The following is a 26613-nucleotide window of genomic DNA, read 5'->3' as shown; positions in this document are numbered from 1 at the left end:
CTTCACAGGAACTAATCATCTGATCCCGCCTGCTGTTGACAGAGGCAGTCTCGACAGCCACAATCAAATGCAAAGCTCATGTTAATTACCTTAATGCTGCCTTCCCCTCAACCGTGGCTCAGCTACTGCCAGGCCTCACAATGAATCCTCATCAAATGGGGGTACCGGCTCCTCACGACTGAAAAGCAAATAACCTTTCTGATATTCTGACACTGAGTAGCACAGGAGAGGTATGGGAGGGCAAATGAAATCGGAGGTGAGTTAGTTGTGGAGCGTTGGAGAGGGCAGGAAGTTCATGTCTGTCTTAGGTCATTATAGGGCCAGAACCATTAGTCTTACCAGGGTCTAGTGTGTCAGAGACGGTAATTGAGTCTGTCTCTGTACAGCATGCTCTAATGAGAAGCTGCAGCCCCAGGATTTGACTAATTTCTTCTTTGCCCAGCACGATATGTCAGCCTGGCCATCCTATGCCTAATGACTCTAGATTTAATGACAGATTGGTGGGATTCCAAAGACTTGGATGGGGCTTTTTTGTATGAGTGCACCCTGGAGACTTATGCAATGGCAATCCATTGCTTTTGATGTCCTGACATGTGTACACTGATCAGTTGCAGTGTATTGGAATTATTTCTATTTACACAGGTATTATGATAGACAAGTATTATTCCTGGATGTTTTCCCCCCTCGATAATATAATTTACCATGTGATACATGTGACTGATCAAAGTAGGAGAAGAGGCCAGACTTCAACTTAGCTTACTCTTTCACTTCGTAAGATGTAACCATTTAGATATTTCTTGTTCTATCATTCCAACAGCAGACATGATATGTCCTTTGTTGTGCAGCTCTAAAAGATACAAGGTGCACATACAAGTCAGTGCTCATTCAATGACCACAATGCTTCTGTAGTGCCATGACCTGCTGGCATTGAGGATGCATCGCCGGTAAGACCTGTGAAAGTCCTACACAGATACCAGTGGAGCTGGTAAACATCACATTTCACCCTCATGTGATTCTCATCCCCACCATGTCCGCCATGGGTCAGGGGCTCATCTGTCCTCAAGGAACAGCACAGCTGCTGATTATGATGGATTATGATAGATTCCTCCTTGACTGACCTCTGCAGCCAGGCACACATTCTTCACTGCACTGGCACCCACCCACACACACACACACGAGTAGACACTCAAGAGATTTATGGACGGACAAGTGTAAACACATAAATGTCGATACACAAAAGTGCAGACACTCGCAGGTTCATATTGCAGTGGGAAAGTACATATTCACACAAGGAGAGACACACAGTCACACATGGACACACATACAAACGGCCTCAATATATAACATGTCGTGTTGCTTGTAACCCTTTCCAGGTTTGTTCAGATCAGTACCAATGAGACCCTCGAAACCAAAACCAAATAAAATCACCACAACGTCACATGAAAGCAAATAAACACAGAGGGCAAAAAGTTCTTATACTAAGCCCAAAGAGTGGGCGCTGCTTTATTTGGAGGCCATTTGTTTTCATTTGAGTTGGTGTCTTTAATGGTGCCATGCAGAGCACCTTGAGCACTGTGTCTCTGTCAGGACCAGCCGCCTCCGCCTCCACCCACAACCACCACTCCTCGTTCCATTACCGCAGATGGTGGTGGTGAAGCTGCAGTGAAGAGAAATGAGGTGGATGCCGCTAATCACTGGTGCAGACTGATGCACGTTCACAGTCACCCAGTCACCAGGCCGATAAAATGTTTCTCTTCTTTTTTTTTCCCCTCCTGCTTTGAAACACACAGCAAAGCCCTTCAGAAGTGATAGTTAAAGGCAGTGTGCGACAGACGATGGTGAAATTGACCCGGGGGATCTATAGAGATGTCAACGCCGCAGCTCTAAGCTTGAGTCTGCATGTGATAAGGAGCAGCAGGAATACTGACAGCAGTGAGGAGGAAATGGCCTTCACACTGTGAACCCCACGAGAGCATGTGTGAAGCTCTTTCTTGAAGCATCGGAGAGCACTTTTTATCCATTTCCATGACAACACAGAAGTCTAGGACTCTGTGTGGGAGTGTGTATAATAGAATTACATGTTTGAGTATTGCAGCAGGTCTCTACGAGGGGAGGTGAAGCCCGATAAAACAGACTCCCAATCAAACCTGAATGAAGTTGCAACCAGGAGACACAATGGGGGTGGGTCACTGTGAACATGGCGAGATAGATTTGGATGACCACAAACAATGTAGCACCTGCCAAAGTGCACACAGTAAGACAAATAAACTAGATTTGTTCTGATATTAAGGGTGTGCGGTAAACCGTTATCAGTAACTTCTCTGCTATTACGTTCTGCCAGGACATTGATTTGGGCCATACTGACATCACGGTTTTAAACACATGGTTTTAGAGCACACACAAGGCAACGCCGATTGCTCAACCTACCACCCACAGTGGCTGGTAAATCAAATTAGCATTAAATATTGTTTTGTGGCTGACAGCAGCTCAGACTGATTCCCCTCTGCTGAGAGCAAAGCCAGTGTCTCACTGATCAAAGGGCTCCGCCTCGTGTCAATGTTTAAAATCAAAGAGAATTGGCAAGTAAAGTTGTATTCTGCCTTCCCCAAGTTTCAGCAAATAACATCATAACATCAGTGTTAAGTGTGTGTGCTCACCTACAGCGCATCTCTTTCTCTCTGTCTGGGGCTTTGACCCAGGCTATGTGATGGAATGGATTTGCATCTCCATTACAACAGGTCTACCTGCTTTAAGGTGTGTTTAAACTGATGTCTCATGTATCAAGGCCAAGATGATTAAAATAAGCGGGCTGTGTGTCTCATGGTGAGAGGAGGTCTGTAAAGACTAAAACTGCCAACAGTGGTGTTCAAAATGTCTTTGTTAAAGGTTAAATGATCAATACTTTTTATTTACGCCAATCTTTCGCAATAAAAGTCCACACTTTTCAAGCTGTTGAGCATTTTATTACGATAGAGTCATATCAGTAAATGTGGTATTTTCAGCAGCAGCTGAAAACACATCTCTGCAGGAGAGCAATCAAACCACACAGAATCACGGGGCGTGACACAACCGCTAGGCTATCGCCACTCCCAAAACAGGCTTCGTTGAGTGGCAAACAGGGGGTCTTTTTAATAATGTAATACCATGATATCATGGTATGAAATCATATCGCCCATCTCTATCTGATACCAAAAAGAGACGTACCTAAAATTCTTCCAGCAAGCTTCCCTGCACTGCCTCCATAGACTTATCATTGCTGGCTCAAGAAACAGATTTTGCTTCTTTTATTGTGCTGTGGTACCAAACAACAATAATGTAGTGCTGGCAAAAATCCGTGTTTCTCAAACGCTTGGCAGGACAGAGCAGGTCATAGTCACACATGGTTACTGAAAAGTAGATATGGTATCTGAAACAGCTCAACATAAAAGCACTGAAAAATCGGCTATTTAATAATACCCACTTTCTATGAAAAAAACAGCAGGGAGAGAATCATGAACAGAGAATGAGAAAGTGAGTCATACCTGTTCTTGGAGCTCATTACTCTGACTCTTAATTATTACCAGTTTCTAGTACTCATGACCTTCCTCATCACCATTCATGTCCTTTCATGTCACGTAGCCTCCATGTCTAAGTTGGCCTTTAACAGATCGCACATAGACTGAAATCGTATTGGACTGACCTTTAGTAACAACATCCACTGCCATGGTGAGAACTATTCATGCACGCTCTACCTTTTAAACTAAAGCCCTCCATTGCTAATACCATTTTGACTCATTACTATTCACTTGAGTAGATATTATATTATATTATATTATAAGGAGAAAAAAAAAAAGAAGAGACAGAGAGCACAGCACAGGCGAGGCCCACTGGCCCTCTCTCTTCCCTCATCTGCATTCTGTTGAAAGAAACATTTCCATTGTAAAGACTCAGTCATTCACCCCCACTCCTTAATATAGTGTCTCCATCGCACAACCTATTCTTTCTTCCCCTCACTCACCTTGTGCGCTCTTTTTGTTCCTCCATCGCTCAGTGCTTTTGGCAGATATAGCTCACTCCCACTACTTTTCAACCCCTGCAGTGACTTCATGGCCTGGCTACACAATTAGGAGCTCATTACTTGCTAATACATGGACTGGAAGACAGACAAAAGGCAGTCTTTCCCTTTTTTTTTTTTTTTTTTTGTCGAGCGTTTTCCCTGCTTCCATCATTTTTATCGCTCTCTCTCTCTCCCCAGGCACATTTTGAGTAAAAGGTTGCTTCGTCTTCTCCTCCCTCACTCTCATCGTACCCCTCTGCTACTCTTCGTCTTCTACACTGATAATGAGCCTGTGTGTGCTAAGAAGAATTAATAGTTCAATTTACATCTCTTCAGCAGTGTTTTTTTTTTTTTTAAATTAAATGTACTCTCAATGCATACTATGACAGTTGTGTCTGTGCATGACAATTTCTGGCTCATTTAGCATCTAGAGAGCTTTAATGTTATATGTTTTGTATAAAGAGCCTCTGTTTTAAAGAATTGATGGACTGTATTTGAACATAATTGTCATATTTAGAGCTCAGTGTGACCCAGAAACTAAAACTGAAAAAAAAACTAATTTGTGTGACATTAGGTCAGCGCTGGCAGCCTCCCCCCTGTGCCTCGGTCTGCATCATTTCTCGCTATCTGGGTGGCGCTGCATGGGGTCTCTCGCGGCGTAGCGGTGGATGATGGCTGTGTGCTGTTTACCGGTGTGTTCTGCGACGGTCGACTGAATGATGAAAGAGACGCAGGGGGATGGTGACATTTAGATTTGGGCCAATGTGGGTAATCTGAAAGAATCTGATAGATGTGTTTACTTGTAAGGAGACGCTTCCTCTTTAGGACTGATAAGGAATTCAAGCCCATAAGAGGATATGTATTTGTCTAGCGAGCAGTGTGCGTAGCCTCATGTTTATTTTTTGTACATCTCTCTGTCAAACAAACTGCTTTTCTTTTCCCCCTCTGGGTTTGAGAGCTGAGCTGCTTGCCCACAGTGCCATCATCCAAATCTCATTTGAGTCATCCTTCTCCTCCTCATTCTCCGTTCCCTCCCTATCTCTATCAGCTTGTCCTCTTGGTGAAGGTAATCCCAAGGTGATGTTAATAGGGAGGCTGTTGAAAATGCCACTGTCATCTCTTAGAGGATTAGACGGACAATTGCTTCCCTGAAACCGAAGGCAAGCGTTTAAAAGAAGACTGCTACAAAACAACTTTTCGCTGAAAGTGACTTATACTGTGACAGAATGTTGTTTTTGTGCCTTTGAGTCCACTGGCATCACTAATCCACAGTGGCCTTCAGACTATGCAATTATGAGTTCATGTACATGACAGTAAGTTTCAAAATGAAAGGAAAGAAGACAGAAAATGCAATCAAACACTGAAGTGATATAATTGATGTGATTTTGGATTGAAAGTCTAGGTTTGGCGCTGCTGAGTATAGTTTGGCTTGTATATGATCTCTCATCAGGTTTTTAGCATCAGGGGGCGTCTCCATAAGAAGAGAGCACTAGCTCACTCTTTAGATCCATCAGTTGTCCTTGCATTCACAGCTTTGAAAGCAAATAGGGTCATCTGAGCTAGCATTTCATGTCCATGCTGCTAATTATAAAATCATTTCGTAACTATATTCATTTGTCAGTTGAAATAAATCTTTTTTTAAATCAGGTTTTCTGATTCGTACTTCGAAAGTGGATACTAAGCTTCTCTGCTGTGTCCCTCTACCATATAAGCTAATGTAGCGTCGCTACCTGTCGGAATAATCAGAGCACATAAAGCTGCTGCTCCAGCAGGTGCCACCTTGTTTCATTCCATGCAGGTTGCAGCAGCCCTTTTTTAAGCATGTGAATGGATACACTGGGTGAAGCAGAGCCTTTACAATTGGTTAACCGGGATATTTTGAACAGAAACAGTTTTTAGTGTAAGCAGTTAACCGCAACATGGCTAGTTACGTGACTATCTCTTACTGTCACCTAAAACATGTAGCGTGTCAAACCGTTTATTTCCTGAATTCTTGTCTATTTTTAATTCTGATGATGATGGAATCTAAATGAATGGCATTATCTGCATCAAGTTGTCATTCTAGATGATTTAAACAGCCATTATTTACCCTCTCTCCATCCTTAGTTATTTCATGTTAAACATTAATACAGCAGATAAGAGAAACTGAGAAGTTTACTGATTCACTCTTCAGCTGCATTCTCCCTGACTCCTGAAGGATTTATGAATCACCCATCAAATAAGCACAATTGGTAACTTTTTCATTAAGCTATTGCTTGCTGTTTCTTACCTGTCTGCCTCTGTCTCTCTCGCTGCCTCGGTAAACACTATTTCTTTTTTTTTTTACAATTGATTAGATTCATAATGCATTGATCTATAATATTTCCATCAAAGTGGCAGGTCAAACTTTTTAATCACACACTCACACCAAGATTTTAACCCATAAGTGTCCCCCCAATAAGAAACTTTTATTACGCAAATTGTAATGAAATAATATGGAGGTACGGAGCTGAGGCGACACAAAAACAGGTCTTCTGATAACAAAGGCTGGTGTATAAGTCTCCATGTTGTCAGTGAAGCACACTGCAGTCTGCAGTCTCTGTTCACAGTGACACACAGAGTGTCAGCTGTCTCATATGAGCGAGTCCTACGCAGGTTCAGAGTGTTTCTGTAAATCGCGCAGATGGGCACCTCGCATCCACACCGCCGACATGTTAGCTCATGTGTTTAGCCGTTGGGTTAGTGTTTATTCTCACTGAGCGCATGGTGTGGAACTTGCGGATTGTGTGTGTGTGAATCTGATATCGGCACAGAATTGGATAGATTTCAGAGGGGGCGGTCGCCGGTCACGGATGATCAGGCTGAAAATCAGCCAATTCTGGTCGGCAGCCGCTCGATGGGTGCACCTCTATACGGTGACTATTTGATAGGCAATTGCTGTGTGTTGAGCCAGAGAGATGTCAATCAAAATGTGATTGGCTATGCCCATACAAGAAAAGGTCAATCAGCAAACTGATCTGTTTTTGAAATATAACTTTAGATTTGAGTGAAAGCAAAATAAGACTCAGCTTTTATATCACATATGCCTTTTTCTATTCTAAGCCACACTTACAGAGAAAGTAAGCACACTGGATTTTTCACCCTCAACACTCGCTTGCTTTGTAATGTGTAAATGCACTGATCTCCTTTTTAATTCAACCACAGATGGGCTCATAAACAGCCAAAATCAGCCAGTGCTATGGGATTATAGGCTCAGTGTGATCTGTGATCCCAGATTAATGACATACCAGTGTGTGATTAATAGAGCCCTGACTGGCCAAGCCACGCTAATTTAGCCAGCAACCGTTCCAGAGATCCAAACCGCATACAGTAAGTTACTGTAATGTATGTTTGATAGAGGAGAGACTGCTACATGAATACAAAATAACAAGGCAGAGACTAATGAAACAATCAGTGTTTTGCTCATGTTTCTAAAGCGCTGAGTGTACATGTTTTGTTTGCAAAGTATGCATCTAAATGTTTCCATTAACCTTTATGTGTCCGTATGCAAGAAACACAGGAAGAGCTGCAGGGGATCAGTTTCATGGAGTAATTACTGGAACAGACGGCTGTAATTTGTTATTTTCTCACAAAGATACACAAACCTTACTTTCTGCAGCTCCATTCAGAGACGAGAAACACATGTACTTTCTCCACTGACTCACAGACCTGACCCTGCATGTGTTTACATTTCAGTTTGATAGCAAGCTTTACCAAACAGCTTGTATGTCAGATTAAACTTTAATAATCATTACATCTAAATGTATGCATGTACTTAATATTCCATTTAACAGAATACATTTTCATAAACATGATTTGATTGATTTAAACTTGAATCAACATTCTAAATGTTTTTCATAAATATTTTTCCCTGAGTTTCTGACGTAACAGTACTACTTTTCTTGTTTGTGTTTTAGAAATTTTAGTTTCCCGGAAAACAAAAATAACAGATTAATTGGTGACTCATTCTGCATTTTGAGAGTTCACTTGAAATTTGCTAAAATGAAACACTTGGAAAATAACCTATTATAATAAGAAAATATGTCTTTGCTGCATTTGTGTTTGTATGTTCTCACATTCAACACCACTGGCTACAGGGAACCCCAATCAATCATCGTTCCTAGCTTTTGCTAGCTGTTGAATAGGAACTTTACAACATCCTCTATCTGATTGCAAGAGTAAACTATAACTGTTGTTAAATTTAAATGAGGTTTTATACTTTATGACAATGCGATCCTGTCATATGTACACTTGTGGTAAATAGACTTGAGTTTGTGTAGCACTTTTCTAGTCTTCTGACTACTTTTACACACCTACCCATTTACACACTGATGGCAGAGGCTGCTATAAACAGTGACAATCATAGGTAACTAATCCCATTCACATACATTCATACGCCGCAAATGAGCAACAGCAAAAGGAGCAACTTGGTGTTAAGTGTCTTACTAAAGGACACATCACATGTGTCGGACCCATAACCTTCTAATTAAGAAACGACCGACTCTACCAACTGAGCCAAAGCCGCCCCAAGGGTTAGGAACTATGCAATCTTAATGTATAGATTATCCTACTTTGTTGCTGTGAAATATGCACATTTATAAACCACTCTTATAGTTCAAACCCACAGTATCTCTCTGGCATTAGTTCAACTCAAAGCTAGGTCTCTGTTTTTCTCTTTTCATTGTGTCTAGCTCTTCTCACTCTCGTTCTATTTCAGCCCACAGATGCACCATCAATAATGCAGCCTCTTTAACAAGGCTAAGACTTTTAAGAGGATTTGTCTGCGCGCCCCCCCCTCCTTCTAGATTCATGCTATATAGTTGCTTGCTGGCCTCATGGTAGCATGAAAATCTTCGATTTTGTAATCAACTCGCTGCTAACAGGAATTTCTACTTTATTAATGTTCCTATCAAGGCTTTTTCTTCTCAACTTTGCAAAAGCCGGGAAGCACTGCATGCTGGGAGGGCAAGAGGTCACTGTCTCACCAGGGAAGCGAAGAGCTCAGCGCTGACTTTGTAGCTGCAAACAAATGGAGGCTAAAGTAGGAAGGAAACACAACTTCCTTTCTATTTTATGAAGTTCTTATTAAACTTGAATGTATTTGCATATCTATGCAGACAACAGAAGACTTGAAATACTTTGCAAATACAAAAGAGCCTCCTGCACCTTCAAGGCAAAACCTGTGTGGTGCTTTATTTGTGTATCGTGTGTGTTTGGATTAGTCAGAAGGGGGTGTTGAGGTAAAAGGCTGTTCTCTCCATAAGCTATAGGAGGTCAGGAAACTGTCATTCTTTGATGCATGTTGACTGAAAGATCTGATCTGATACTGAAAAACAAAAATAACTTTGGTGTAACACAGTCCCACTAGGTAGTGGTTGTTGACAAGGTGTTTCAAAGTAAATATGTCAAAGGAAGAATGATGAAATGTCAGGCCTTACAGTCTAAATATTTTGTGAGTTTTTTAAAATATTTATTGTATTGTTTTCTGCATTTGTTAAATAAAAAATTGTTACAATACAAACAAACCATAACGAGTTGCTACATTATAGTATGTTTCTCAGACTGTTACTCTGTCTTCTCTCCTTGAGGAATTAACTCTGACTTTCTGCTGTGAGAGACAGTGTGCTTCTTTCAGTAAACAGTAAGTCCTGAAGCCAAACAATTGCCTTGTTATCTTCTGCATGGATGGTGACTAATCCTGCTTGAGGCTACAGAGAGGACAAGTTTGTGCTCCATTCTTTGTTCCTCTGCGGAGGCACACAGGGGGATTGGGCTGATACCCCAACCGTGAGAGCTGACCGATGCTGTGGAAGCTCCTGTTGAGAAACAAACCCTCTCTCCCTTTGAGTTTGGTGTGTAAGAATTTGTAGATTTGGTCTGACAGTGGGTGGTTTTTAGAAATGTCCTTGGGCTATTCTTTCTGTGTGGTGAAGTCAGCAAGCAGCAGTTAGCCACATGGTCATTATAACAGTTTTCACATATGCACTCCTGAAAATGTATGTGCAGTTCAACAGAATCACAATATCAACAAAAGTGCGGACAAGAACATACTGGAGAAAAGAAAACATAATGCAGCAGATGAATTATGTGCACAGAGATCACAACGGTCAATGCATACAATTATGCACCAATCACAGGGACTATACGTCACCAAGCCCCTCCCACTCGTGAGGTGAATTCTCCTGATCATATCCTGCTGCCTTCTCACGTCAGCTCATTCACACTTCATGCAAAAAAAAGAAGAAGCACAGGAGCTGGCAGAAACTCCGGATAAAGTCTGTGGAGAAAAATTTGGCTGTTTGCGTTCACACATGCAGCTCACCCTGAAAACTTCAGGAGTTTTTCAGGAGTTTTGTGGAAGTTGGAACACGGCTTTGTTAACACTTTTCTGCTGTTTGTACTGTAGTTAAATTTAGGGTTCTTTCATCTTTGCTTTTAAAACAGGATCAAAATCAGAGAAAAACATGTTCAGTAAACCACTGGAAAGGTTCAAAAGTAAAACTAGAACTCAAAATCAGAAATTAATTAATTCAGCATTTATTCACTTGTTATAATGGAGATTCTCCCATGGACCTAGTGTCACTGGTCAGATCTCGATCTTGACAGTAACTTGCTAATGTAGCCTCTCAAACAGTTAAACGACTGATTCTCACCATATGTCTGGGTTGTGGTCTTTGTTACAGCAGAAATACAGCATCATGGCCATGGTTTAAAAAGTCATTTTTTTTCCGCATGTGTGATGGCATCATGTTTACTGAAATGTTCAAGCCGTGTGAAGCACAGCACTTTTTTGTCCTTGAAGTCGTGATTGAGGGAAGCACAATATTGCTACACCGCTGACTTCAGTGACAGAGGAGGAATCCTAACCATTATTTTTGCTCTGTTCACCAGCTACCATGCTGCTTTTGTTTGACTTTCTTGCTCAGTATGCCTCCCCCGCTCCGTCTTTTTCTCTCTGTAGCGATGTGTGTTTAGTTTTTCCCTGAAAGACATAAAATGCATGAATGTAACAGATGTCTCCATTTCACTGAGAGAATATTTTTCCTGTGTCAACCACAGAAGAGGATATATTAGAAGTTGTACTTAGTCATCATTAGGTCCAACTACAAAATATGTAAATTCACACACAAAGACTGCTCACCTAGTTTAGTCACAATGTCAGTTAAAGCTGTACAAAGAGAGAGTACAGAGGATGACAGTGAAGTTAGCGATGACAAGGGCTGCAGTGCATATTGAAGTGGCTGTTCCAAACCACAGAAAATTGCTAAATTAATGAAACTGTAGCTGTTCTTGACTCTCCTTATCAGCCATGTTACTCTCATTGCATCAACACGCCCTTTTTGCACACCCACATATCAAAGTTGTTACGCCTTAGTCTGTCTCTGTGAATTGACAAGATAAAGATGCACAGTGAGTCGAGAAGATATTAAAACGGTTGTTAAAGATGAATATGGATCACAGAGGTGTTGAAGACCGAATCCTCCTTCTGTTTGACCGTTTAAGAACAAATCAAAGAGCCTGCAGCTGTAGAAGTGATTCAAGTGTTGAATTGATTCACAGTCTTATTCTCCTTCTTACAGCTGTCACTGCAAATAAAAAGTGAAAGTGTGGCCAAGGTGAAGGTGATTTGGCCCCATTACCATTGGATTGATGAGATTTTGCCATTGATGAGATTTTGCCTTATTGAATGGTTTTGATATTGTGATGTCTGATGGTTTCAAACCAAACAGGAACCTCCAGTCTTGAAAAATGAAGCCAATGCAGAAGTGCAAAATCCTGCAGTGCATTGAGTGTCCACTTGAGGCTGGCTCCAAGTCACATACACACCACTCTAAAAAACATCATGTTTTTACAGTGGACAGTAACCAGTTTACAGCCAAAGGATATTAGTCTGATTAGTTATTGTCCTCCTTGGCACACACGCATAGCTTACATGATTGACAGGTGGGCGGGATGTAACGGTTTGTCATACCCCTTAAACCCGCATGAGCTCTGTCTCAGCTCCGGCAGTCTGGAGCCTTCCGTGGCAGATGCGCAAAACTTCTATTTTCGCCGGATGCCGGAGCACGGCACATCACAAAGAAAGGTGAAGCGGGACGGGAAGTCAGACTTCAAAACATCCGGTATATTTTCAGAATAAAGCACTGTTTATGTGTTTTAAATGGTTTTATACGGCTTTATACCACATACATCGTATTATCTCGCGCTGTGGTGAGTGAATCTGTAAATTTACTGCAGGAATATCTTTGTCCCGGCACTCCAGATGTCCGGCTGTGCTCTTTGTGCTGCGCACTGAGAATGCAGACTGTGGGTGTTGAAGGACAGAGGGAGCACAGAGCCATAATGGACCAGAGCAGACAGGCAATGCACACGTATGTGGTGGAAGTTCTGGGTTAGTCTGTCGTTAGGTTGACTGAAAGATAGTCTGAGACAGGACTTCCAGCATGGCCTGAAACGTAAGATGAATGTGGAGTTGCTTCTGTAACAGCTGTAAATATTCTTTAGGTTCAGAGAGTTTACTGTTTTCATTTTGACCCAGTGTGCCTGCTGTAGTTTTGCCAAGTTGTCAATGATTTGATTAGACACTGAGTGGTCTGTTGCTTTTGTTGTTACCTTTAGATATATGTGTTGTACACAAGTGGGTAAATCTGGGATTTATTGAAAACCTGCCTGACTGGAGGATTACTCGTGTCTGTTTCCTTGTTAAGCTTTGTTGTAAATCTGCAGAGACCAGAGCTGCTGTGCCAATGCCAGTCAATGAAACATGCCAGTGAAATGTAGAACAGTAGATGGTCAAAACTAGGAAATGTACAAGTTTGGAATGAAAGTAAATAAGTGTAAGAATGAAAATAGAGTGCAAAAGTACAAAGACGATACATTTCCTTCAGAGATGAAGTTTTGTTTAGTGCTTGGCATTTGTTGACATGTTGTTTTCAAGAGGGAATCAGACAAATGTGAAGCAGGAACAATGTCAGCTGTCTTTGCCTGTCATATCATTCTTTCTACACAGAGAACAGAGAACTGACACAAAACAACACCTTGACAAGTTTTCTTGTGGGAAAACCCATTTTTAAATGTTGTGTGACATATTAGAGGCTACAAAGAAATATACGTTTTTTATGGATGATTGGGCACCAGACCACAATGTCAGCATGAACTGTGTTAGATTATGAAGATGGAGTAATGGGCATACATTACGGATGAAAGCTTTTGCCTAAAGTGAGAAAGACCTAATAATGTAACTGTAACAATGGTGGATCCAGTTCTGTTTTCAATCAAGTAACATTGAAGAAAACTATTGCATTTATCACACATTTAAATTGTACATTTCTCAGAAAGGCAGAGGAATTGACCTTACTGTAGTAGGTTGAGGTCAAACATACTGCCAGAAAACACAGAATTATGAACAGTGCGAGTTGCTATCCACGCTCTTCCACTGAGATTCATGTCCAAATCCAGTAACTACCCCCGCCCCTGTCATGGATTTTGTTCTGCTCATTCCCTTTTCCTCCGTTTAGTTTCTACAGTTTCTATTTGCACATACAATTTCATCAGACTCATAACGTGCGTTTGTTTGAATTTTGCCAGGAGAATGAGGCATGTCGGGAGTCTGTGAGGTTCAAGTGAGAAAACTGACTGACAGATAACAAAGTGTATAGAACAATCTTTCTAAATCTATATTTTTTTGTTTGTTGTTGGTATGCTTTTTTGGATTCTTAATACAAATAAAAATGTTTAATATTGCCATGCACTCTAAATAAGAGATTCACTTGAAGTATACTGTATCAGCATTTCTGGCATGTCTTTCCTTTTTGCTCTACATGTAGTTGAAGTCACTTTCATGCTCCTATAAACATTGGCCGGTGGTGCACTTCTGCCGCTTGTGGCTAAAATAAGTATTGCAACAACACACAATTATGCTAATTCATCAGATTCCTTTTTAATCCCCAAGATTTTACAGCCAACACACAGTGAAATATTATGATTTCTGTTTATTGTTTTTCTTTGCTTTTTTTTGCTTTTTCATTGGCATTTTCAGACTATTTTTAATTTAGAAAAGAAAGGAAAATCCTGTTTTATGATGTAAACACAGTAAAGACAACAATCCATTTCCCCCGCTTGCTTCTCTGGGTCTCAAAAGAAACAGCATCTAATCAACTATTACTGGTCACCTCTTTAGATGTATAATCACTTCTATATGTTGCTGAATCTCTCAAACAAATGAACTAAAAATACAGTTTCGACACATTACAGGGCTGTAAACAGTATGAATGCATTACTTAAATGCAACACATACCGTGTGTGAGAAAAGATGCTCTAATGATCAAACCATTTCAAATATTTACTTCTGATAGGAATGTTATCTTAAAGATGTAGCATCACTATGAATAAGTTAACATGGCCTTGACCCAGCAGAGTCCAAAATAGCTCATGAGCTGCATGTGAAAGTAAATATGATGCAATTGATTTTCGACATCTTAGACCTTCATGCATACAAGGCCTTTGTTCCTTTTGTGTTAGCTATCATAATTTGCTTTCTAGAGATCTGCTTAATTACTTTTGATTTTGCACTTTATATAAGCCTGATTGCATTTCTAATCTGCTTTTGTTCTGTATTTCCTTCGTCTAGTATTAACACTACGGCGTGGATTACATGGGGATTTGGTTATTGATTCATATGAGTGAACATGGCGTGCAGTTTGTTGATGTGAATTGTTTGGGATCGGGATGATTATACTTCTCCTCAGCCTCTCTGAAGAGCTGTTTTCTTCTCACTTTAGAATAACATTTGGAATTGAAACAGACTCTTTTGTTGTCATTAAGATAACTATGAAGAGTTGACAATAGACTTACCGGCTTCCACAGTTTCCATGAGGCTGTTAAATGCTGAAAAAGGCTAAACAATGGCTGCATTTACTGACTTTTCCCATGCATGATTGGCTCTCCCCATTAAGGCCTTGTTTGCTCTGTTGGTTGGTGTTCATGCCACCCTGCCTGCCTGCCTGTGTGTCCATCTTTCTGTCTATAGGGGTCTTTAATTGAGCAGACCAGGTTATTTACACTTGTGCTTATTTATACTGGATTCTTCAGTGAGCGGCAGGAACTGGATGGACAATCTTTTTCTCTCACTATGAAGCTCCTTTCTTTCTCTCTCTCTCTCTCTCTCTCTCTACCAAACACACATAATGAAAAGAACAGGCAGGCAAATCACCTTCATCCCCCCCTGCTGCTGCACATCCGAGTCTGCTTGTATAGCCAGCCCATTAAGAGTTGTATGTAATTGAAAAAGAAGTTTCTCTCCTTGAACCTGAACGAGCTAGTTTTCATTCTGAGCGAGGCCACATCGATTCTCTCCTCCCTCATCATCCAACACCAGCAGAGCTTGCTGTACAGGCATGATTAGTCTGTAATGTAGGCTAACTGTATGTGCTCTTTTTCTGCTTCCAACAGAATTTCACATATTTCGTTTTTTCTAGAGTATGGTCGACTATTGAGGACAGAAAGGCAGCGTTTTACTGTGATATTTACCCCTTAGTGTTTACTTCTCTAGCACATATACGAAGACACCCCAATTCATTTTCTGCTTCTGTTTTCAATCCCACGCTGAACTTTTCACCTGGGGCTAATCGAATCAGGTCAGATACCTTAGCTCGCTGTGTAGGATAGGGTTAAAGCAGTAACAGCCAAGCCAATAGTCATCTTAGATATAGATTTATATCGCTGACCTTTCATGTGCAGAGCGCAGGGAATAGAAGTTGCTTAGGGCGGCCATTACTTTGAATCTGAGGACAGAAAATCATGTTACCATCCACCTCTCTGTTTCTGTTTTATTACCCCTCCACCTCTGTCTTCCTCCGTTATTTCTCTTCATCCAGCTGTATCCTAATATCCACTTCCCTCACATTTTTTACTACTTCATCTTCATATCTTTATCTCTTTTTTCCCCTTAGAGAGCCGAAAGTCTCTACATGTTTTCCCGATGGAAACATACAAGAACCACACATTTATTTTCTCTGTTTCTGAGGTACGGTTCTCTCCAATAACACACCCCAAAGTCCAGACATAGAAAGCAGTGTTTCACATGGGGAGGTCATCTTTATTCTTGTAGGTTTATTACATTTCAAAATGGGCTCTGTTGAGAGTAATAAAGAATTTATGACTAAATTAGCTGCCCTGTGTTGGGACGGCATGCTGACATTCAGTATTAAAATATTCATAAGACCTGGGAGACAATGGCACATGTGGGTGGCTCGACTGGAGGCCGCCTTGTGTACTTTCAGAGAATTGCTGAGGGTGTGTTTGAAGTCTCCTGGATACCATTTGTTGAACCGTTATGTATGAAGAGTACCCGAGGAAATCTTGGAATGGCGGTTGGAAGCATGCCATATTATGCATCGACTTGATGTTTGGTCAAAGATATTGAATACTTGACAACCCTTTTAAGAGATTGTGAGCTTGTGGTCTGTGTGTTTCCAATTCAAATGATGTAAAAACTCATCTCCTTAAAATATGTAAAAAAAAAAAAAAATCTTATGCTCAGGAGGTACTTTCACATCAACAACCAGGCTCATCTCCATTCCCTCATATTTTAATTTCATGATTTCATTTGAATATATGATGAGTTTGATCTTCACTTTAACCCAGACGTTTGATTAAAGGTGCCCTGAGGAATTTTCTTGTAAGCAAACAAATCACTTTTTACAGTCGTTGTTACTCAGCGAACACACATGTTGAACATATTCCCCTCCACATAAAAGGTTTGCAAAGAATATTTTAAATCCTGGACTGTTTACATGTATGTTTGATAGTGTGCAGTTTTTGCCTCTGCACTCACATAAACCATGTTTCTTTGAGCATCACCACCAACTGTAAGGTTCTAACTTTTAATAAGAGGCAGGAATGTGTCAGGTCACTTTTATTTTTCTTGTGCAAGCAAAACCTACTAACAACTAAGAGCCAACCTCGTGGGTTCAAACAGTGAAGCTGAGGCAGAATAAAAATGTCTGCTTTCCAGTTGAGCCCCTTATTAAAATTCCAACCTTACAGTATTCAATAAATGTAAAACTTTATGTTGCTTATCCGTATGCTATCACATTCATTTTAATAAAGGGGGAAGAATATTAATGTCCACCTCCACCATGAATCTGAGATCAACACACAGACTACAGATAGGATATTGTTACATCATTAATAGTTTGGAAGACAATCTAAGTCCAGTATCGGGATGTAATGTGGAGGACATTTTCCCAGAGGTTGATAAACTCTGGACGACATCATTGTCACTGATTGCACATTTTACCTATTACCAATGGTTCCATTTACATAGACTGACATTACATAGACATTAGACTGATGCTGAATTCAGATGGATTTAGGCGGACAGCAAACCTTGTATTGTATCTTGGCCCTGATCAGGAAGGTAAATATTTTTTTATTTGTAAAAACTTTTTCTTTTAGCTCGTTTAAACAAAACCAGAGAAATACCGGCCAATCTGCACAACAAGAACTAATAATCATTTTGCCTTAATGCAACCTTTTCTGGCCGTGTTTTTTTCCCATAGCCATCCGAAGGCTGGGTCTGCTGTCTGCTGTTTACCATCTGCTTTGAAAAATGTAGCATGAGCTCCATCTTAAATTATAATGAAATCGTCTTTAATTCCTCTGTCGTCATCCTGAAGGTCAACTATCTAACTTCAGTACATGTTAAGTGAAATCTGACTTCCACCAATCTGTGCTGATTCTATATGGAACAGAAACTTTGAGTTCATTACTGTGGTAGTCATCATTGGACGTAGCAGCCATTGTTAAAGAGATAAGCAAGTGATGTCATTGTTGTATGCTACAACTCCGGTTACAGCAATTCTTAGGCAAGCCATAGTCTATAGAATTTTCAACAGGGCTTGTGAACTACTTTGGAAAAACATTTCTTTTTGAAGTAAAACATTTTTTTTACGTCTCTTAAAACATATCTGGTATAATATGAGGTATTTTAACTTTTATTAGTATCCCTGTACTCTGCAAAACTCTTCCACAGCCCAGCAGTCTCGCTCATTTTGCATGCCACTTATATTCTACATGAGACAGTGAAAGATTGCATTAGGGGAGACTTTCCCTGTAGAAAACATTGCAAAAAAGAAATAAATCCAAATTTGATTGAGTATTATTCAAAACCACTGGGAAATTAGACTTGCGTTTATGCTGGGAGTTCATTTTTTATTTCACAGTATAATTGAGGTAAGAGAAGTGCAGGCAATGCACAGTAGCAACACTTTTCTGCCCTGAAATAGAGAGAGGGAAGGATTTTACCCAGAGTGAACCATTAAAACCTCTTGGAAGTAGCTCAAACTGAAAAATGTAAATGCTAATTAAAAAGTATCTAGTATTCAGCGTACCAGAAAGATTTGACCCTTTCTGATTTAACAGTTTAATAGGGCCTTAGGTGGCGCAGGCATGGTGGAGGGTGGGAACGGGTGGAAGTGTGTGCAAAGCTAAAGGATAATAAAGTCAATATTTACCCAGAGTAATTGGTCTACATTTCCCCAAGCAAGCTACGCAGGCGTCCAGCATAGTCCCTCCCTTATCTCCTCCAGTCCCTCCTCACACACCCACTGTGTGACCACAGTTGTACACAGCGGTGTTCTGGAGCTGTGCACAACGCCCCCCAGCTATCCACAACATTGTAGTTAAAAGCATACGGGATGAGGAGCTGTGCACGGACACTGCCACGTCCATTAAAAAAATTCTCCAGGTCACCTTGGGAGTGTTGCAGGGCTCACAGAGAACTGTGGTGACTTATTATATAGTTAACAAGCACACAGAGCCGCCTGTAATGAGCTGTACAGCCACACTTACTGTGGTAATGAAGCGGGCATGTTTGTTACCTCATCGGTTAACCGCCATAAGTTTTCTGGCTTATTACTGTATCGATAGGACAACAAGGGTACAGAAATAAGACGTGTCAAAGCTGCCAATTCACATCCTGGCTGCAAGAAGTGCTTGTGTTAGCTTCTGGCCGTGTTAGAGACTCATGGGAAAAGATGAGCTGTCAGTCAACCTTCTTTCTTTATTCTTTTTGGGCATCTCTCAAACACACACACCAGAGTCCTCACTTTCTCTCTCTCTCTCTCTCTCTCTCTCTCTCTCTCTCTCTCTCTCTCTCTCTCTCTCTCTCTCTCATTCTCTCATTCTCTCATTCTCTCAAAGCAGCTCTCCAATTAACCTGATGCCTTTCCAGCCGTCAGCTCTTTGAAGTCATTTCACGTGGCTGCCTTCCACACTCGCTCTGTGTGCATCTGAAGCCACGCTGACGTGTTAGTATTTTGTTTAGGTAGATGAAAATGAACATTAAATTGCAGTGTTGAGTATCTTCACGAATGACGGTCAATGCATCAATCAGATACCATGATTCATTATATTAGTGGCCCCCTTCTTTAAATCATAGCTTACACAACAATTATACATGTAAGGGCTGTAAAAAGCAACATTTATTTTGAAAGGCAGAGAAGGTTAACTATCATCTAATGATAGAAAACAACTGGGGTTGGCATAGAGTTTAACATAACTCTTAATTAGCACAATGTCAGCAGTTAGTGCTTTCCAAATCAGACACTTCATGGTGGTGTTGTAGTCAAGACACACCCGAGAACCAGAGTGCTCTAAGACGAGACCAAAACATTTATGGACCGATGCCGAGTCAAGACTAAGATCAAGACAGGAGGAGACCGAGACAAGACCAAGACCATAAATATCAATGAAAAATCATCATGTGTGCAGCGGGCGTGTCACTCACTTAGTCCTTAACACAGAGAAGATGGCGGCCGTTACCAGGGGAAAAATTTTTAATTACAAAATAATTTAAGTTGTTTATTGTTTTAAACAGGGGCTTTTTCCTTCTAGTCAAATTAGCGACGTGAGAATAGCCTGTCAGTGGTGTTCTTGACCGGTCCTGATTTAAAATCCAGAATCCGCCCAGCATGAGAGGGAGGCCGAGTAAAAATGCTTTCGATTTCGAAACGAGACCTTCAAATAGTCGAGACCGGTTTTGAGACCAAGAACGATTTTGAGAACTACAACACTACTTCAAGGCTTTAATTTTTAGATTCAAATATAAAGGGGGCGGGGCACATTTAATATAATTGCGACAAAAACTCAAATTAAGCAGTTTTGTGTTAAGACCTCACATTGGACTAGCTGGCTAGCACAAAGGTGACTTGGCTTCCTTTCATTAATTTACAAAGAAAGGCCATACAACAATGACAGCAATAATTTCACATCCATACAGGGTTAGTAGCAAACTGCTATTATAAAAAAAGAAGCAATTTATTATATTAGAAATCAGACTGCAGGGTTTCAGAGGGTACCTTGAAGTAGGAGAGATATATTGATAATATTCATATTTGAAAACAAGAAGACAACATCCAACGTTTGGGGCAAAGTTAACTCTTACAAGGTCTACTGTCTGTTGAGGGATTTATTGTACGTTAAGTGTAAGAAGTGTAAATGTTACAGCTTTAGTGTAAAGTTAAGAAGAGGTGTAAAACAAAAGAACAGCAATCTTTACTTTATATAGTAAGTGGTATAAGCTTCATCCTTGTCCATCACAATCATGGCAAAACATGTATGTTGCTTTTGAATCATTCAGTGTGCACAACTCCATTCCATCTTTTTCTGAGACAAGCAGTAGAAGTACATTTTCCTATCCAAATAGCAAAATCGTACTTATGCCCCTTTTTAGGCCTCTCTTACTGTGAAAAGCTTTGAAAAAAAGTCTTTGTTTACTTCATCTTCTAATGTTACTGTGTCATTGTTGTTTCTCCACTCTCCCGCCCCTCTCTCTCTCTTTTTCTCTCAAAGTGTGCTTGTTTGAACAGCTCTCTCTGTCAAAAAAAAAAAGAACTGTATAAACAAGGATGGGAGAGAAAAGAACCAGAGAACAATGTGGATAGAAGGTGGTGTATTCTTAGACTGATAACACAAAATTGACATTTGGTAGTTATGAAAAATACCTGGATGGCTGCTAGATATCCAAGGGGATCACAATGATGAGGAGCTGTCTGAAAGAAAAAGTATCTGTGAACTGGGATTGATTTTATTCTATTCACTGAAATATCATAGCCAACAATGGAAAAATGAGCTAAGATTTCAGCACAAAGTTTATGACGGTATTTCTCTCTAATATGTATAACTTGTTTTTTATCCATGTACTTCTGGATCCTCCCATCCCTACCAGAACTGATCATTTGAATACTTTCCATTCATAAATTACCCGAGTCTTATCTGTTTACCCTTCACGTTCGGCTTCCTGTATTGCAAGAGACAAAAGACAGGTTTGCATCATCCCCACAGGAGATCATAAGAATCGTGCCATCTCGGTGAAGACGGGATCTACAAATGGTTTCAACACCTGAGCTGCTGTAAAAGGGCAACAGGAGGGGGGATGATGTAAGGACAGACGAGTTCTGTGTGTCAGTCACTCAGCTGTACTCTGGGAACTGACTTCATCGACTTAGTGAATATCAACTAACTTCATAGAAGCTGTGGTTGTGAATTCACAAGTACCCAAAGGTCAAATATATCCATTTGTATCTGAGTAAGCTGGATTCCTCAGTAATGAATGCTGGGTGGTCCAGAGTTTGTGCTTGAAATGATAGAATACAGAACCAAAGCCTGCCTCTTTGTCACAAAGTGAATTCATTTGTCTGTTTTTGTATTTTACACTGGAAGAACTGAAGCTCTTTGCATCCTCTTTTAATATAAATGTCCATATGATGTGTGCGGTTTGTAGAATATTAATATTTCTCAATGGTTTAATGAAATATGGATGTTTAAAAGAAAATTCAGAGTAGCCAGCTCTCCCTGGCTCTCGTGCTGTATGCTAGCTGGGTGCTTCAAATTCTGGCTGATGACACACTCAGGATTAGATATCTCCAAACATCAAGCACTGTGCAGTCTTTTCAGCTTTGCAGCCCTTAAAGGGCCCTTATTCTGCTTTTTCTGGTTTTATCTGCTCTTTAGTGTGTTTTCCAAGTGTCCTGTGCATGTTTAGGCACATCTATGTGCAAAAATTCAAAGTCCGCGTAAACGTGACTTCTCCTACGTCCTCCTGTTAGCTGTAGCATTAGCTGCATGTAACGCTCAAAACAAATTTGTCAGTGTGACGTCATTGTCAGTGTGAGATCACTGATCTAAGCCCATTGGCTCGTTGTGGCAAGCCCAGCAGCTCATGTTGCACGCCCGTTAACTTCTGTAGCACGCCCACGATATGCCGTAGCCTGCGGTAGCACAGTAGTGCTAAGGTGCTAATGTTTTTGCTCCCCTCGGACGGAGCCAGTGGCTGCATTCCCAATATGGTAAAAGGGGCAGGACATTTCCGAGAACCGTGCTGAGTGACTGACCAATTACGGCAGAGCCGACAGGCCGACCAATCAGATCAGACTTGGCACACGTGGGGACTCTGAACGTGGTCACTTCAGAGCCTCAGAGAGAGAGTCAGAAGAGAGTCGGTGCATGGAGCGGCAGTACATGAAAACAGACACTTTTTTAGAACTTTAGCTATTGTGAACGTACAAAAGTAGGTACATAGATTAAATATATGAACCCCAAAAAGGGCATAATATGACCTCATTAAGATTTGGTCGGATTTGATTTTCATCATGACTTACAGCTGCTTCCCATTTGTCAAGTTTTTTATTTATATTCAAGCCTGACATTTTAATTTTTTACCTTTTTTTTTTCACACTGTTCCAACTTTAGCCATGCACATTAGCTCATATGTGAACTTATAAACACACTGTTGCTTAAATGTGAACCTAAAAGAAATAAGAAAGATATACCATGTTTTTTGGGTACTCGCTCAGATTTTGTCATTTTTAATTTGGTTCTAATTTGGGACTGAGTTCGCTCACTTTGGGCTTAAAGGACCAGCTCTTGGCATCAGGTACATCCCCTGAGTCCTGCCTTCAAGTTTGATAAAGTGGCAAAGCAGATGAACCCAGTTTGAGCTCTGCAGCATTATAAAAGATTCCTTGGCCAGCACAGTCCTCATTACTGCCCTAAAGGTTTGTTTACGAGCTAAACTCCTCACCACAAAGTGTCACATCTCAGCCAAAAGTCCATGCTTCACATTCCGGGCCAGTGTACCACAGCTGCAATGTGTCAACCTAAATTGCCCCAAACTAGTCCAGGTCATTCTTCTGAATGTCTTTATTTCTGTTCATTTCATGCCACAATATAAAGATGGGCTTTGTTTGAAAGAGAATGTTTGAGGAGTTTTGCATCCTTATCTATCCTTACCTGTCCAGCTCTGAACTGAGTATTACACCCACAATACTTCTATCATCCCTGTCTGACCTCGTCTGCTTTCTAAATAGAACCATTCCCTGTAATATCTTCTATCTTTAGAGAATGAAGAATATACCAGTCTTTCATTTAGACTGTGATGATGAATATCCCCTGAATGCATTATCCCTCTACATGTTTCTTTATTCTAATAGTCTGTTCTCTTTCTTGTTGCCCTCCTCTCACCTTCTCTTCTTACATCATTCTCTCCATTTTTTTCATTTCAGAGAGCCAGCTGCTCCCAGGGAATAACTTCACCACCGAGTGTAACATCCCCGGAAACTTCATGTGCGGAGATGGGAAGTGCGTCCCAGGTGGTTGGCAGTGTGACGGATTGCCTGACTGCTTTGACAAGAGCGACGAGAAAGGCTGTCGTAAGTCCAGTTTAGATTCCATTCTAATTTTTCTTTTTTTCTTGGGTTGCCTTAAAGCAATGACGCCGATTTAGAGTCGCATCATGTCTTCTCAACTCATCTCGTCATCCAGCATTGCAGGTTCATTTCTTTGCCCTTCCCTTTCCGTAGAGCCAAAAGGGCCATTTAAACCTTATTCCCTGCCAACTTAAATTAACTTCCCTGCTCAATCTTCACTTCTGTCTCTCCCCCTCCCCTGCCAGACCCTCGGCTCCAGTTTAGCACCAAGGCAGACTTTTAATACCATCAAAGCAAAGGCCGATTACTACTGTGTGCAGGAATAGTATCACATGCATAATTCTACTGTAAGGCTACAGTAATAGTTCAGTTTTGATTCTCACTTTTAGTCAGCTTTGATCTTTCTGGTCTGCTTCTCCTCCTCCTCCTACTACTCCTCCTCTCCCTCCCGCCTCGGCGAAAGCCACGCACAAAGATGGAATCGCTGATGAAGATTGACTCTGCAGACCCACCACACTGAACGGAAACCCCCATCTCCAGAAATATTCATCACACTCCCATCTTTCACTCCTCTTTGCATCCTCCTTCTTTATCTCATCTGATGATTTTTGCCTTTGGCTTGTAGTTTGCTTCTTGTAGTTTTGCTTGTTTTCAATTAGAAAAGCATACCACTCATTTTGCAAAAGATTATTTCCATCACCTCTCTTGTTTTCTTCTTTTCTCCTCCTCGGCAGTCATTTTTCTCACACTTCTCTCTTGCTGACAGTGAAGGGAAAAGTCTCTCCTCACTTATCACTTATATATCATCCCATGGCATGCTAGGAATACTTACAGACACACACACAAGACATATCATTATTTTTATCTAGAGGACAATTTCAAGAGGCTGCTTAGACTGTATTCTTAAGTGTGTGTTACATATTGACACCTCCGCAATTTAAATTAAGTGTTGCATCAATAAAGTACTTAGAAGGATGGCTTATGTGCTCCAGATTCTCATCACCCAATGGCCCTAAACTGTCAGCAACTGTCAGACCTGGAAAATAAAAATAGCCTGATGCATTTGGACTAATTACATCACAATTACATACATTAAATGTTCCTGATAGTTTAATCAAGCAGTCAAACTGTCAGGTTGGAACATCTTCAATCAAATTCCCCCATTAACTACTTTCCCTTTGAACCAACATCCCAGCATTTTTTTGACACTACATGCTATACTTCCAAAGATAAAAGCAACTTATCATACGGCATCATACTCAGCCTGCCTCTCGGCTTGTCAGAGGACTACTTGCGTTTGTTGTAGACGTCTACATTATCTGCTCTGGCATAAGTGGGCCTTGTTATCCTCAAATAGATGGCTAGTTGTCAGTCGATAGCTCAGGCAACTGCTGCTCAAAAATCCCCAGACAAACCTCGGGCTCCATTAGAGGCTCTGTAGGGATGGACAGACAGACGGAGGGAGGGAGGCAGGGAGGGAAAGCAAAGGGAGCAAGGGAAGGAGAGGAGGACTCATTATGGTGGCTACAACAGGAGTTCAGTCTGTATGTCTTATTATCTGAGGAGAACACAATGCCTGGAAACTTTAAGACTGCAGCGCTGGCTTCTCTGCAAGTGGAATCATAATTAGGCAGCCCCCTCTAAGAGAACACAGACAAATATACTCACAGCCATATTTATTCATTTAATCAACAGAGGGAAATTGTTGATTTGCTAACTTCAAAGACAGTTTGTTGACTTAGCGTATTGTCCTTCTGTCATTAAGTTAAATTATTAGTGCGGTTCACTGCAGACTCCTCTGAAAGTGAAAAACAGTCACTGTTATTTGGTTATATTTGCTTCTACACTGACTTCATATAACCAAGTATTAAATCACTCAGTGTATCTGATGATGTATGTGCACTGGACTTTGCTATCAGAATTATAACTATGGAGGCAAGGCCGTCTTGACCGCCACAGGATATTAAATTTCCTCCCATCTGTAATATGAGGGGTTGGATTTCATCAGGAGGTTTTCCAAGAACATTATTCATCATTGTGGAAGCTTTTTTAAACTTAATTTACAACACTGTTTCCTTAATTAGTCCCTTTAAAGCTCCTATGAGGAGTTTTCAGCTAGTTATGAAACTAACTTACATTAATACTGACACATGTATGACCTACAACAGCAAACATTCCCATCTATGAATGTAAGTTTGGTTATTTCTTAGGGTTAGGGTCATGACCCATATGGGATTTTGGGGGGGAAATCTGATAAGGGTATATCGGCTGATATCGTTCCTTGATCTGTGTTTGATTTGTTAAGATAGATAGATATACACTTTTTGTATTGTGTTGATCACTCAAATGCAATGATTAAACACTCGTGGAAAGGATATGCAGTATAAGGTAGACAAGATGGTAACTCAACTGGAAAGTAACTGCTCATGTACGTGCTTCACCGCTTGACACTCTGGAGGCTGATTATGCTCGTTGTAATCCAGTTAGCGCCCTCTGCTGGTGACAGCTAGAAAGAGAACTGCTTGTGTAATTCAGCGCTACTCAAATGAAATGCTATTTGACTGGTGAACAAATCTTGTAACATCAAAGCACATCTGCGATCAAATTAGCCGATACCAATAGTCACTAATATCGGCCGATATTATCGGCTGGCTAGGTATTTGGTAGTTATTTTAAATGTCTGTTAACGCTGCCACGGCGTCAAACAAAGCGATTAACAGCACACTGCTGAAGCAGCGGTTGTTTACATTTTATATAGTGAATGCTAAGTTTTAACGGTTTAAAGAAATCTTAATTTTCTTTTCTGCTATGAAATATTTCTGCCATAACATGATCAGAATATAGATAAGA

At 40.7% G+C, this 26613-nt stretch overlaps 1 protein-coding gene across 3 annotated transcripts in view; it reads left to right on the top strand.

Moving 5' to 3' along the window:
• Nucleotides 1-26613, top strand: part of ldlrad3 (low density lipoprotein receptor class A domain containing 3) — an 84172-nt gene that overhangs the window by 9694 nt on the left and 47865 nt on the right. For 2 of the 3 annotated variants that reach the window (XM_061036566.1, XM_061036565.1), the window contains exon 2: nt 23620-23766. In XM_061036566.1, the coding sequence (XP_060892549.1) occupies nt 23620-23766 (147 nt within the window). Of the gene's footprint in view, nt 1-19273; nt 19366-23619; nt 23767-26613 lie in introns of those variants that run through there. The other variant, XM_061036567.1, reaches the window with a different exon arrangement.

Source organism: Labrus mixtus, chromosome 4, assembly GCF_963584025.1.
Source record: "Labrus mixtus chromosome 4, fLabMix1.1, whole genome shotgun sequence".
Lineage (NCBI taxonomy): Eukaryota > Metazoa > Chordata > Actinopteri > Labriformes > Labridae > Labrus > Labrus mixtus.
Note: the sequence above shows the minus strand (reverse complement) of the source record. Positions and strands in the feature narration are given on the sequence as shown.